The following is a 15,856-nucleotide window of genomic DNA, read 5'->3' on the forward strand; positions in this document are numbered from 1 at the left end:
GTCCCTCTTGCTCTCTGGAGATCACAAAACCATGCAGAGAGTGCTGCCATGCAGGGCACAACTCATCCCGCGGATCCCAAAAAAATGCTGACTGCCGCTGAGGTTTCCCTGCTTGCTAATGCTATCGAGGATCTTCTTGCTCCTTCTCCATCAGGAATCCTACCCATAAATATCTGCATGGCAGGGAGTTACCTGTCACCTCCCAGGGGTCAAGACGGTGGGAAAAAACTCTCGCAGTTTTGGCTCTTCACTTTGATGGCAGGAGTTTGAGTGGTTTTGATGCAGCTGGAGCACCATTCATCCAACTTTTCCAATGCAAAACAACACCTACTTAAAAGGCAGTAAGTTCTTTCTCCTGGTAAAAAGCATCCTACGAGTTTAATAATCAACGCTCAACCACAAGATTGAGTGTGTGGAGAAATTCAGGAGTGCTCCCAGGTCTCTAAACATCAGCCAGTGGGATTGTAGTAAAAAATATCCTTTCTTATTTCCACAGGCTACTTTCCACTGCTTAAACACTCAGTATTCCCATGTGTAATCCAGTGAGAGCTGGCACACACCCACTCGAGGCACATTTTGACAGTTATCCCCTTTCTGATGATCACAGAAGAGCCACACACACACACATCAAGAGCCACTGTCCATCCCCAGCAGAGCACAGCTCGTCCAGCGAATTTGGGAGCAAAACAGCACATTATCGGTAAACGGCTCTGGCTCCACCAGTGCCTCCCCCTGGTCTGTCCCATCCCAGGGCCTATAAATCACTTCTGGCAGGTAGTTGGGAAGCAGCTGCTAATGATAGTTTTGCTGCAGAGTGCAGGAAGTCACCTTTTAACCCTGCCTGCTGTTGTTTGTCTCCCTGAGCCGTGACGAAAGGACAGATGCGGACAACGTGCCAGCCGCCGGGAGGATCCAGTCAAAACGCGGCAGGGAACCTGACCTGGTCCCCCACTCGGTGCAACACCACCCTCAAAAACACCTTTTGGCTTCGGGTGCTTCCTGGTACTGGTTTTCAAACAGCTTGATGCTGGTACTCATTTTTTTCCTCATTCACCTTAATGAACCAGGAAAGTATCACAAAGACAATTTTTGAGTTTGCTGTTGCTGCACCAAGGATGTCCCACCTTCCACCCTCCTGGAACTCAGGCCCCACAAGGACGATGACATTTATAATATACTAATGCACATATAGGTGTGCGTGTGGGGTTGCAATCTAAGGTGAGCAAATAAATTCAGTAAGACAAAGTATACACTGAGCAACTCATTTTCAGCTTGTGGAATAGCCTTGACCAGATCCAGAATTTCACCTGATAGGTTTTTTTTATTTTTTAACTTTCCTTTTAAAGTGCGCGAGTGTAGCCACTTCTGTTTCAGCAAAGCTCCAAAATACATTTTAGACAGTACCACAAATTAACTGCCAACAACTCACTCCTACTTAAGGCACTGCTGGTTAGGTAGATGGCACATTACTGCACCTTCCTCCACCGAAAAAAACCCACTTGTTTGAACTTCCTACATTTTAAGTACAGGTGAAACACCTTTAAAGTTGGCTTCTGTAACAGCTGTGATTCAAAATCTTATTGCCATCAGCATGTACCTGAGTAGCAGCCACCTCTTTGAGTTTGTAGGAAGCTCCTCAAGGACAGAGAGAAGTATTAAGTGGTGTGTGTGCACCACTCAGACTAAACCATAGGAAACCTGAGGGTGATTATTTCTTCACTTCTAGCCCCTGACATCATCTGCTCTGACATGCTTTTCACGTGGCAGTGGGAGGCCAACAGAAACCCAACATTCTGTAGAGGATATACTTCCATCAAACAAAACACACCCAATGGCCAAACACGACGGTGGCTGAAAGCCAACCCCGAGGCATAAAAACAAAAAACCCTTTCAAACTTGACCATGTAAACCTGAGCATGAAAAGAGAACGACCTCGGGTGACAGGTACTTACAGTGAAGACATCATCATCGCCGACCTCGGCCTCGTTGTGAAGGGTGGACGAGGAAGTCGTAGATCCTAGGAAAAAAAACAAAACAACTTTTTAAACACGTGGTATTTCCATGCAATTTGTTTTGTTTTGTTTTTTTTTAAATTGGGCTGGTAAACGTTCGGATTCTCACAAGTTTGTGTGTTATAGATAAAAGAAAGAGTGGCTAAAACTAAGGAAAAAAAACATGTTCTGGTAGCTGGGTTTGGAAAGGTAAATTAATCTGAAAGTGTCATGAAAAGCAACTGTGTGGCTGGCAATGCTAATTAACAATGTTAAAAATAGCAGTTACCAATTCCAATTACAGAAGACTTTAATTTCTGTAGAATGGTAAAGCTATGCACTAATCAGTGCTTGAGGCTATATCCACAGCTGTCAAGAAACCATATATGAGTTATTCTTCATGTATTCCCTAAATCTGGGGGCAAAATAACCTTTTGTTTACAAAAAATAAACCTGATTTTGACAATGAAGAGTTGGACTGAGTTTTTTTCTCCTTCCAAACCTGGAAGTTGTTATCTGTTCTAAAGGTCTTCTCTGTTATCAGATGCTTCTCAGAAGATCACCCTGCCCCACGTAAGCGAAGTGTTTGAAAGGAGCTGATATTTGTAAAACCATAGACAAGAGCAAAATATTGGGGTGCCATTTTCACTAGGTACATGGCAATCTTCTGGAAAAGTAAGAAAGCACAATAAAAACACCCTTCTTCCAATGACTTTCCTCACCCAGTGGGTGTTCCCCTCCGGAGCCGCTTGAGAGCCCAGTCAGCACCCACGTCCCAGAAGGGCATCACAGAGGGTGGCACACACCATTGTTGGACTTGACAGTAAATTTATGCTGTAGATAAAAGGGGGTGACTCCTCTCCTTATACCAGACCAGGATCCCAGCTGCCCTTCCTGGCTGGCCCTCCACGAGGCCTCCAAGGAAGGTGGGTGCAGCAAGATGGCCTTGGGGGAAAAACATCCAAGTCAAAGGTCTATTTTTCTGCTGTAAGCCCACTGTTAGACTGAATTACAGCCACATCACATCTCTGACCAAAATAGTCGAACGGTTTGTACCGCCTTCATTCTGGAAATTTGTTAAAATAACGCACTTTATATAATGCTATCAGCACCAGCCTCGGCTGCTCTCAGTTGCATCATCATGAAGATGTGCAGAGCTAAGTGCGAAAGCCCACTTAAAACACTGAGTAATGTGGAAACATTTGTGCCATTTGCTACATTAGCTTTAAAATTAAAACACTCCAATGCTCCATGGAGCTGCACAGGATTGCTGTACTTGTGCACCAAACTTCTGATGCTACAGGTAACGAACTGCAGGCTAAATATTAACAATAAAGCAGTGACTTCGTGAAGTTTCGAATGCACAGTCAGTTGTGCTTCATATTACCTGCTAAATTTGATCAAGTATGTGAACAAAAAATGAATGACAAATGAAGTCTGCTGCCCGACGCCGTGTGTGCATGAGCCAGTTATTGTTGTTCATTCAGAAAGCCTTATTTGGAAGTTAAGGAGGAACACATTCATGAGGATCAGCCTGTACTGTTAATGGGATAAATATAGATTTGCTGATTTTGAAGTATCCGAGATGCAGTAGAACTTGATTTTAAATACCTCCACTGTAAAATGGATCAAAAAGAGCAAAACAGGAGTTGCCAAGTATCGGCATCTCCAAAATGCTACTCAATCCAGCTATCATCTCCTTGAAACTTTGCACAATCCCATGACACTTACATAAAACGTCACTTTTACAACTCAAAATGCTTCACAGTTTTAGCAAGAAGAAGAAAGTAGAAAGTCTGGCTGTAGCTTCTTCATGTTGACAATATAGAAAAAAGTAACTAAGTAACTATGAGAACATCATTCCTCTAACTGAAGAGGTATTTGCCAGCAAGGAGCCCTGGACCATTAATTCTCTCCCAGCATCTACCATTTTAATTTTAAAGCAAGGACAGGGTATCCAGAACATTAGGCTGTCTTATGGATCTGGTGTCCTAAAAAATAATACACATCTGGACATGTATTTGAGCAAGTATCCTCAAAAAATGATACCATCTGTACATATAAATATCCCCATCACACAGGATGAGAAGGCAAAAGGCTTTGGACCACTAAGCCCCTACATAAAAAGCATGGTTAAAAAAAAAAAAAAAAAAAAGGAAAAAACCCCCATGAAGAATCAAATGTCATTAAAATAAAGTACAATTGAATTACAGCTGTATTATGATTGCCTGAATGCAACGAAATGGGAAAAGGAAAAATTTATGACAACTTCAAAGTACGGGCAATTCAAACGCATTTTTTACAGAATTAAAAAAACAACACCCCAAAACACAACAAAGTCTTCAAGAACTACCATTCAACTAAGAGGATGCAGACAAAACTAATTACTGCAAAATAAAACCAAAAACAAACCAAAGTTTTATTCAACTCCAGGCAAGAATTCATCCTATGATTTAACAAAGACTTCAATAAGACGAGATTTGACTGCACATAAAGAAGCCTGGGCTGCTTGAGTTGCCATCACTAGTGTGAAACCCAAGCCTATCAAAGAAAGCAGTAACAACAAACTTGATGATAATTAAGGGTGAGAAGTGTGGACAGACAAGATTGAAAAATACTTGGACTGAGACACTTTATCTCCTTAAGGGAAGAGAAAACTCGGTTCTTAAAAGCTGATTTTAAATCCATCCCTCTTCCCAGCTCCCTGACTCCAACTCCTTCCCCACTCTTCCGAGGCTGGAAGTGTCCACCTCCATGCTACCTTCAATGAGGTCCTCGATGGCTTTCCTCACTCCTCTGTCGAAGGCTCGAGCGTCGGCGGGGCTTTGAAAAGTGAGCCCGAACTTTCTGTTGTCAACTTTCCAGTGGTGGAAGGTGGGGTTTGCCTTCGTGTACACCAGGTCCTTCTTCACAAAGCACTCCAGCACCACCTGGGAGGGCGTGAGCCCCAAAAGAGGAGCAGAGTCACTTTTCCCACCCAAGGACGCAGCCGGCACCGTCTCAGGCCGGACCCAAAAGCAAGCCAAGTCATGCCTCGTGCAGGGGAACATCCTTCCCTACCGAACGATGACTAACGAACACCAGACTCTGTAATTGTTCCCATAACCACTGCACATTCATCTTTTGCTTGTGCCTTGAGTAGGCGCTCATTCCATGGCCCAGGAGCCTATTTTAGACTCAGGTCCAGCATGGCACAGGTTAAGCTAGTGGGGGTTCAGGTGGAGGGAGAACCTCTTCCCTCCATAATTCTGCTCAGCAGAAATTTTATCCACCACCAGCCGTAGATTTAGGAGGAGCTGCAACACTCCCCTCACCATTTTTAAGTTGTTCAGCCCCAGCCAGACACTCATCTCAAGCTTTGCTGTGCCAAAAACCATTTCTAGGGTGATGCTCTGGGAGAACAGGAATGGCTTGCCATGTCTTACTCCATTCCCCAAAACCCTAAGCATGGGTCCCAAATAACATCAAAAAAGCATCCTAAGCAATACAGAATTGCAAAAGACAAACTATAACTGAAACAGCTTTAAAAAAACAGTTTTTTTGAAAGCAAGATCATTTCTGACTCAAATAATGGAGTTTTGGAGCCTGTGCAGGGAGTGCTATTTTTAAGCTAGCCCATATCTTCACAGGAGTGTATTTCAGAAGAATCAAACATATAAAAACGAGATAACAAACTGTAACATCTAAAACTGCCCCTGGAAATCAGGAAAAGGCTTTATTAATTTGATTTGTGCAGGGATAGAAGAGAGCTCCTTTTTAGATAAACAGCTACCAGGAGAAACCGAGTGTGTCAATTCATAAGAGACAACTTGTCTTCATATTCTCACTCAGCTTGTTCAAACCTTGAACGGCACGCAGCATAAATAATTCATGGCCCTTTTTAAAAGGCTTGCGCTGCATTACTCAGTGCAATGTGACTGGCTTCATGGGTTCTTTACACTTCAATTCACTTCTCACTTACCCCCGCTAGGTCTTAAAAAAAAAAAGGGAAAAATAAAAATAAAAAACCCACCAAAACAACACAGGCCCTCTTTCATTCAAAGGGGATCTTTGCACACGGATGTCAAAAATTTACCTGCTCCTTCCAGGTGGCAGCTCGCCAGCCTAAATAGCAAAAGGTGGCAATTCTAGATGAGGATGGGCTTGTTTTGTCCAATCTGGTATTATTTGCACATGGTTGTTTTTACGTTTAAAAAAAAAAAAAACCAAAACCAAACAAACCACACCAAAACTTGCATAAGAATACAATAGCAATAGATTTGGGATAATTCTCATTATAAGAACAGACAAAAGTTGAATTAGGGTCTATTACCAGTTTGTCTTTCTGCCTTTCACCATGGATTAGAAATCCACTTCTTCCATTGCCCTCCGGGTACGTGACCTTGCAGACGCCAACTCTACTGAGACCGCCTCCTTCTTGCGGCAACCATCCCCCACTGGAGTCATCTCGGGTCATAACCACGGCTTTGACTCGCACAATATAGCTGTCACTGCAATGGTAACAAAACAAAAACAGAACCTTTGTCAGCATCACACAGTCTCATCGCAGTGTTTTTCTCGAGGGTGGCATTCAGACGGCGCTGGGCTGACCCCAGCAGAGAGTTCCGGCCCAGGATGGAAGCCCACCTCTGTGACGGATGGCCTGGACCACTCCAGCCACCACAGGAAAGAGACCCATCAAACAGCAAGGAAAGAACCCACTGGGTTTCCAGATATCAACACACAGATCGAACAAGCCGTGGTTCCTCACGCTCTTTCCCTCATGCAGCTGGGGACAGGGACCAAGAGAGTGGGGTGAGGTGAGCAAGGCAGCACCCCAAGGCCACCTTCTACAGGGTATGCATTGGGGCATCAGGTCTACAAAGTGCTGGAAGGACACGTGGAGCTCAAATAACCCATGAACAAAGTGTTTCAAGTTTTCTGTGATCAAATTCTTGAAGTGGGTTTTCGAAGATGACACTCAAATTCCTTCGCATCTGGGACAGCCTCAGGAATCATCTCAGCTCAGGTCATCAGGACCACACCATGTTCCAAATACAGCTTCACCAGCATTTCAAGAAGCTTTGAAAGGCGTAGTGTCAAAACCTCACAAGAAACTATTCTGGAAGCACGTAAGATTTGGGGATAATCCAGATGCCAACCGCAAGAGCTCAAAAGAGCCCCGACAGCGGGTGGCTCTGCTCCCCCAAGCATCCTGCTGCACCCCAGAGCAGCCACTCCATCATCTCTTGGGGACATCACCAGGGTCACTCAGAAGCAGAAAAGCCACCACAGAACGCAAGCAAAAGAAAAAGAAAGCACCTTGCACAGAATACGCAACAGACGTCACGCTAAAACAGACTGTCCCCAGCACAGAACTGTGCTGGGAAATACCCAAATTAGCTTTCAGTCCTTGGTGCTGCCACTGAATCAGAGCAACCCACCACATGTCAGGCACGGATTAACACAGTGATGTTCACGGCAGGACTGGCAGCTGTGACACCCTCGCCAGGAGGTCACCACAGTGTGGCTGGATGTCCACCAGGCACAGCCACGGCACTGTTGGCTGCAGAGCTGCCGAGGCACCCACTGGCGCCCACAGAAGTGCTGCAGGGCACTCAAACCTGAGAACAGCAAAAAAAAAAAGGACGCGCAAGGAAAACTGCCCAGGGATTGTCCATCTCCATCCAGGCCACCAGGTGAGTTCACCAGGAGGAGGAAGATCAACTCGCTCCAAGAGAGGCTCTAAGACGCAGGCCTTCAAAATGACAGGTATCATCCTTTAGGGAAAGAAACTCCTCGCTGTGGGAAGCTCTGTATCCAGACATTTTCCCAGGATCCTGTATAACATGACAACAGAACCGGTATCCTGTACAACATTACAAGTAGCATTAGCTTTCTTCATCCTGCACCAGGTGGAGCTGCCTCTTGTTTTCAGACATCGTTTCTGCAACGCTTTGGTAATTCAGGTGCTAGTACTTAAAAGTCCAAGCCTCCCTTTCTCTAACACGACCAGACCTAACATCTAAGCAAGCAGCCTCAAGGATCCTACCTGAAGGCAGTTTTGAGGACAAACCAAGGGAAGCAGCGAGCATCTTCTGGGACCAGCTCATCCCTTCTGCAGCCAGACAGATCTCGCCAGGCTCACGCTGCAATTTTCCCTTCACCGCCTTTATTTTATGGATACGCCAACTTTCTCCCTGCACCTACACAATGAGGGCAGTGCACAGACGCTTAAAGTTCATCCCCTGTTGCTCAGAGGACTTTGCACTGGCTGATATAAAGCTTTTCAGCACACTCAGATACATGGCCCATGGGCTACCACAGCTGACACACACAAGGCATTCACAGAAACTACGTTTCTAAGCATATTTTTGCTATTACGTGTCCTTAAAGCAGCATCCTGGTACAGGAAACAAGGCAAGTGTGTCTATAAATAGATCCAGTTACCTCTTTATTTTTTAATGAAAACCCAGTTCTAGATTTTACAATAGCGACTTTAATCTTTGACTTCCTGATACTCAGAATTAAGCAAAATACCTCAGCTAATTTCCTACTGTGCAAAACCCGAGCTGCTTCCACGCAAGACAGTTTTTGTTTTCTTTTCTGTACCTTTCCATATGGTCTTAAAAGATTAGCAATTAGCAGATGAAGAAAAAAAGCAAGCTAACTATACATTTCCATATAGTTTTACTGTTCCCCAAGGATCCTTTCTAGACTTATTTTTAGCTCTCCTCTGAAGTCGGAGCCGCTCAATACGACCTTCTCTCCCATCCTCCCGCAAAAGTCATCCACACACAAACTGCTGCTTCTACTTCCACACTTGAAAATTGCCACTGGCATTACAGCTTCCTGCAGGATTTAGCATTCACTTTTATGGCAGCAGCTGGGGCCTTGGGCTGTCCCAAAAGTAATGTCTGCCTTCAGTTACTCTGCTGCAAAAACAGTCCACTTAAAGGAAAATTAACCAAGTAGCAGCTACTCAGTACTTTGTGATTCCTACCCATTATTTGTGTTTCCATCAGCTCTCAGTGAATTCCTTAAGCTTGTAGTTATGTTTGAATACTAATGGATGCCTACACATTAAATTTAGGTGCCCTGACTACTACCCCTGCCCATCATAATGATGACCTGGTAAAGCACAAAGCCATATGGTTTTCATCTTCATATCTGCACTGACACCGTGACCTGTAGCTCTTACAAACTCTGCCACCCCATGCCAAGAGGATGCCACATAAACTGCATTCTTCCCATCCTGAAGAGCTACCTCCTTAAATATATCAAGCCAGAAAACCAGAATTCCCCTACCATGGCAAGATGCCCTCTGTTCTCCTATTAGAGCCTTGTCCAGCAGAAGGGTTCACCTTTGGCAGGGCAAGCAGAGCTCTGGCTCCGTTAACGTAATCCCTTGGCACGCTTTCCTGCAGGATCAAAAGTCATCAGTGACGCTGGGCTCCCTGCAGAGCCCCGTCCCCACTCCCACTGTGCTCCAGCCACAGGCACATGCTTCCCAGAGTGCAACCTATGCCAAGGGACTCAGGGAAAAAGGAAAAGACAGAAGGAAAGGAGGTGGTTAAGGGTTCTTAGGGCTTGACATCTTGGTTTAATCACTGGATTAGGACTCAGAAGCGGCACGCTGAATTTTCAAGGCTATGCACAGCTTCCTTCAGTCTTCTATGTCTAAATCTTGCCTGCTGCTTCCATCCACAAGCCTAGAATAGGCAATGCTTCTTTCCCTCATGCCAGTGTTGATAAATACTTGGGAGGTACTCAAATATTTCAGGTCCATATAAGGACCTCGCTTCCTTAGTGTAAAAGCTGTTTATTTTCTTTGCTATTTAATTTTACGCGACTGCATCAAGGCTCTCGCTGGTTCCAGGCATTCAAAATCCCGAGGAGCAAAGCAGCAATCTGCAAATCCCATGTGCACGTCCCTGCTGAAACCCTGATGCACTGAGGCAGTGAAACACCTGCATTTTTGTCACGGCACCTGCAATTTGACTCTTTCAGGAGAAACAGTTAATGAGGCACGTGAAAATATTTCGTCTGTTACAAGTAATGAGATACCAACAGCTAAAAACGAAACAGTTGAAGAAAAACCCCACAGTAGCCTTAGTTGCCCTTGTTTTATTGGCTTCTTAAAACTTTTAAGACTACTCTAATTGTCAGGTTTATGGCCTATGTGTTACGCGTTTCATGCAAGCTATTCTTAATTATGCTCTTAAATGGAATACTTTGCTATCTTAACCCTACAGATTTGTCTTCAACAGCCTTAAAAGCTTGGGAAGAAAGTATCTGAAGGGATTACCCAGCTGCATGGCAGCCGGCCAGCATGTTCCAGGGCTGCTCCAGGTTGTCTGCCTGCCCCACCCTGAGTAAAAAAAACACAACACAGAATGAACTTGGGGAGTAAAGGTAGTGCTGAAAAGCATGTTCTGTTTTCACTGGAAGGAAAAGAAAATCCTTTAAAAATTACAGCTTGTGGGTGTGCATATACATATAAAAGTATTAAAAAATGTGTGTGTGTGTGTAATTGCTATTCTGGAGGACACTGAGCGTTTTCCTAAACAAGAAATGACTGAAGGATTACCTCTGCCATCACTGAACGCCAGTTCTACCTACAGCCCAACTCACAAAGAATTTGTGTGTCTAAGTGGTGACATTTAGGGCTGACAGAAGCGCTTTCCCCCAGCATGTACAAATGTGGCTGACACCATCCAAGCCCTCTCCGACACGAGCCACATCACTTCCAGCAATGCCAACGGGGGACAAAGCCCTGACCTGCCCTGTATGCTCAGTGTGGGCTTATGGTTGCAATCCTGCACTAAACACCAAATAATTCACTTGCTTGTTAAGGCTTTAATCTTGCCAGTGTCTTTGTCAAAGGAGGGTCAAAGTAGACAGCTCCCTTCCACCAGCTGCTCTTCTTCTCCACTTTGCTTCCAACGCAGCAACTGCAAATACCACGAGAGATGTCTAAAAATCCCAAGGGGAAAAAAAAAAGTAGTCCAACCCACCACATTTACCATTCTTTTTTGAGTCACTCTTAGCATCTAAATCTAAAACACTTCCCAGACACGTTCCATAATTCCATAATGTTTTTTTCCTCTACTCAAGCTACTTGACCAAAATATAAGCCTATAAACTTCCTTGCTAATGTAGCCATAAGGCACTTATGTATTTTCCTCCCTTCCCAACTCTGCAGCCTACAAGGCCAGGAGAGATTCAGGTCTTAGACAGAAAAGTAATTGCATCCAGTGGGTTTCAAAATTATGGACTGCTGTCTTTTAACAAATGCATCGGCATTCCCAGATCCCAGGCTTCAGGGAAGAGCCAAAAGGACAGCAGGAGGCTGCTAATTCAACAGCAGCCGAGGTCAAGCTGTTCAGCTGAACTGGGCACATGAAACACAACTCAAACTATTTGGATCCATGCAAACATAGCTTTACGATTACTGGGGCATAACCTGTTTTTGGCTGAGCTGGATGTATTTCACAGTGCCAGGTATTTTCCCTGCCCAAGCAGCTCCAGCAGCTGGAGTTAAAGCCATCCTATTCTGCTCAGATGATGGCTGCAAATTATATTGTGAGCATTCCTCTTTGCAGTTCATCCCACAGCCAGAAAGCAGTGACATTTTGGTGGAAGACATGAAAAACTGCTATTTTTGGAGTCACCCTTTCCTGATTTGATGTTTGGTTTGTGAACCTTCTAGCAAGGGTGAAATATCTGAAGATTACAACCAGCATTTTCTCCTTCAAAACCTAAGTTACCAATCTGTTGGGAGGAAAACTTCTGAGCGCATGCAGCTACAGCAAATTAAAGTTGATATTTCCATACTAGTTGGATTTACAGCAGGTTTGAAGCTCTTTCAGTAAGTTTCACCATGAAAAAAGAGCCATCTGTGCCTCTCTAGTCAGATCAAAGGTTAGAATGCAGCCTGAAGAAAACCATGGAAAACCTCCCAAAAGTTTTCCTTGCCCTCACCTCTGCACCACACCAGGAACACAGAACCACTCTATCTGTAACCCAACTCCAGTATCACAAATTTGCAACCTGTATTTTTCTGTCTTTCAAATCTAATACCATCAGAATAAAAAGGCATCTGGAAAATTTTAGTTTCCACACAGTCAGAGTAAATGCAAGACAGGTCAGTCTCCACATTCCTTGCTCCAGAGATGCTGGTCTAGAGCAGCCCCAAAGAGGGGTCAGGTCCTCCACAGCCAGGGCTCAGCAAGCCTGGGTTTGCTTCGAGCACCGCAGCGCATCCAAAAATCCTCCACAGGAAAAATTAACAGCGGTTTTGTTTGGGGTTTTTTTTTTTTAACCCCCGAAGAAAAAGGACTTCTCAAAAAACCAAGACACCTGCAACAACCCAGCCGCCCGCCTCCACATCTCCCTTAAATACCGAGGCAGAGAGGAACAAAGGAAGCCTTTCACCAAAACGTGTGTTCAACATTTAAGGCTGATTTTATTGAGTTTACGAGAAACAGCTCTATTCTAACCAGCTCAAATGGGATTTCATAATCCCCTAATTATTTCAGATGCTTCCAGGAAGTACATGAAAACTCATTTTTCAAATGCATACATATATATGTGTAAATACATACAATGTAGTCCTGCATGGACTAAATCCATTTTTCGGCCTCTCCTGCGCCAGACTTGCCTGGTGATCCCCACAAAGTGCTGCACACAGGGGCAAAACCTCAAACAAACTGGCAAGCAGCCTTTAGGGAAAAAAGCTGGCTTGCAAGAATGCTCATGGGCAAGCAAAGATCCATTGATGCAGCTCAAGTGCATGGAATTTAAGTGGTCTCCCAGAAATCAGCTTATTATGCAAACAATATTGAATTTAAAAGAAAGCCTAATGGTATCAGGGCAGGTTAATTTATGACTTGTGTCTGTACAGAAGCATCTATGTAACATACTGTTGAAATTGTGTTAGAGCTATCTAAGTCCACAGCAAATCTTGCCACAAAAAGACCCAAAAAGTTCTGTGTTGTTTTTTTTTTTTTTTAAAGACAGATGTGACATCAGTGGGACACACACACACTGACAACAGAACTTTAAATGAAATCTTATTTCATTTAAATGAAAATTTTAACGAAATTTTAATGAAAACAGAACCATTTAATGAAATCTGTTAACAAAAAAAATTCTTTGAATTTGTTGAATGAGTCAATTTTGCAATAAATGGTTACAGCTGCATATGGTGGCATGCCTTGAAAAGTTATAAGGGACAGCAAAACAAAAAAAAGTCTGTTCAATAACACAATACATTTGAATAATTTAGCCTGTAGCTCATGCAGTACTGGCAAGAGTTGCATGCTCAAGTCCTCCTATTTTTGTGCAAGAGTATGAAATATTAACAGATTACAAGGAAGCTAATTAGTACTATCATTTAGTGTAATGAGAACGGAAGTTGTTGTTGCATGACAGATGGTATTTGTTTTATATCACGTGTAAGATAAGCAAAAATCACATGAAAGTTTAGCCAGCCAAACAGGTAGATCCATAAGATCTGCATCCTGAATTGATTCCCGCCTCCACCTCAAAAAAAAGCCACAGCCAAGTTCTACCCTAATTTTCTTCCTAATGTATACTGACCTTAAACACTGCTAGTGCTCTCCTATGTTACCTAACAAGCAGAGTAAAAGTGCATTCCATAAAAATAATTATGAATCTACACCAACATCCACACAGTGTTTCTGAAAACTCATAGTTTACAAAGGAAAGAAAAAAATCCAGCATTGCTCACCCAAAGCAATTGACTTTCCCCCCACTATCCTCCATTTTGATCAGTGGAGACGACTTTATTTATCCCTCTGTAAACATCCTCCATGACAAGTATGTTACAACTACAAAGGGTAGACAACATTTTGCAAATATAAAAAAAAAATAAAATTCTGTGACTCAATTCCAGCCGAATCTGTATCAGAGGAGGGGTGAGGGAGTAAGCAGGATAACTGTGGTCTAAAGCTAAAGGGTTTTTATCTTCTGCCAGATAAATAAACTTTAAAAAAAAGAAAATACATTCTTAGCTACATCAAAACCGGCATGCACATTGATTTTGCCTTCCACCTCTCTTTAAATCTCCTACTTTGTCAAGTGTCCATAGAGAGGGACATCAAGGGAAGTAGCTTCCCAGGGAGCATCTATTTTCCTCTCAGTATCTAAGAGAGGGCGCATGCTAAACCATTACTTCTGAAAAAAAAAAAAAAGAAAAAGATATGTAACCAAAAATGAAAGGCAGTGTTTCACAGAAGAAACCTTACATATTCACTGATAAATCATGTGCTGATTTAGACAACATTCAGAAGGGCTGTGGGGGCAGATGGGGGAAGGCGGAGGAAAAAAATCCCCAAGAGAAAAAAAAGCACTGAACTATATCCAGGTAGAGCACACACTTACCTGCTGGGGGATGCCATTTCCTCTACATTTTACACCCTCTTTGCTCCGTTTTACCATCATTGCCACTGCCAGCCTCCCATGGCACTGGCTACCCCACGTCCCAGCGTCCCAGCTGGCTGCTGCCGGGCGAGGAAGCGGCTTCCCCCCATTCGTGATTCAGTCTCCTTGAGGGATGTGCTGCATTGTACCGGGTGAGTCATCCCAGAGGTATTCTGCACATTACAGCCCCAGCCGGGCCATTACTCATTCGCAATATCCTCCCTGCTCGGAGAGCACAAGCGCACGCATCGACCAAAGATCCTCGCTTCCCCACCCCGGTTATAGGCTGGAAAAAAAATAAAATGATTATGATACAACCCCCATAAACCCGTAACGGGGGCGTTCAGCAGCAGCTGACGGGGCAAATGTGCTGCCCAGAGGTTGCACCGGCCCAGCAGGCGCGGCACCCCCTCGCCCAGGACTACAAACAGGTCCAAAGTTGAACGCAGGTGCCATATCTGTCAGCACTTTAATTCCCCCAAAGCTGCTAACGCAGCGCTGGGACCAAGGGTCCAAACACCTCAACAGGCCTAGAGGAAGTGCTCAGCCTCCCAAGGTGTCTGTACCCATGGCAAGTTTTAATGGGATTTTAAATATTTCCAGCCTGCAACAAGTTGGTATTTCTAAGCATCACCCTATAGATCCTGGTGTACCATACCTTTGCAGGCAGCCCACGCTACTGAAGTGCCAACACACCAACATCTTGAGACATGAGTTTCACTTTGGACAGCTGGTCTCAAAGTGCTGCCTTGCTCCTCAAAAACTTTCCTAACTTTCCTAACTGCTGGAACTCCTCAGAGCTCAGCTAATGTGTTGTGTATGTCCCCCCCCCCAAGTTATATGATCATCCCTAAACACCCTCTCATTAGAGCAGAAATGTTGCTCAAGAGCTGCTTCGGCACCAATGACAAGAATAAAAATTGTGACACTGGGACTCTGAAAGCAGCTTCTAAAAATACTTGTCCAGTTTCTGAACTAATCTATGCTGATGATTAGGCAGAAGCGGAGAAGAAAGCTAACTTAAGTGTTTCCAGGCTCAGCTGCTTCTGCTTTCCTTAAATCCAATCTGTTTTACTCCTCATTTGGAGCAGAAATTACTTTTCCCCCAAGATGGAGAAGGGTGAGTGCCTGAAAACACCCTTTAGGAAAGATGCATTCCCACTTCGGAGACGTAATAACCTAAACCCACACATGCTCTTGAAAACTTCAGCCTTGGACCACAGAAATGCTGAGCTTGAGACCAACAAGGCTTGAACCCAGCTTCAGTGCATAGACACTGGGCTGCACAGAGGATGCTGACACCTGAGGGGGCTGGACTAGACAGCCTTTAAAGGTCCCTTCCATTCCAAACTATTTTATGATTCTATGACATTCAGAGTCACCAGCATTTATTCACTGCTCCTCTCCAGCACCCAGCGAGCACAGGTGCAGGTGCAGCT

At 44.1% G+C, this 15,856-nt stretch overlaps 1 protein-coding gene across 1 annotated transcript in view; it reads right to left on the reverse strand.

Annotated features, from left to right (window-relative positions):
• The window catches only part of SPRED2 (sprouty related EVH1 domain containing 2), a 60,552-nt gene that overhangs the window by 20,830 nt on the left and 23,866 nt on the right, over window positions 1–15,856 (reverse strand). The window contains exons 2-4 of the mRNA XM_050315137.1: window positions 6,304–6,481; window positions 4,753–4,921; window positions 1,953–2,017 (exon numbers count right to left, since the gene is read on the reverse strand). Coding sequence (XP_050171094.1) covers window positions 1,953–2,017; window positions 4,753–4,921; window positions 6,304–6,481 — 412 coding nt within the window. The remainder of the gene's footprint in view (window positions 1–1,952; window positions 2,018–4,752; window positions 4,922–6,303; window positions 6,482–15,856) is intronic.

This window comes from Myiozetetes cayanensis, unplaced genomic scaffold, assembly GCF_022539395.1.
Source record: "Myiozetetes cayanensis isolate MyiCay16 unplaced genomic scaffold, myiCay2020 scf2-11, whole genome shotgun sequence".
Classification (NCBI taxonomy): Eukaryota; Metazoa; Chordata; class Aves; order Passeriformes; family Tyrannidae; genus Myiozetetes; species Myiozetetes cayanensis.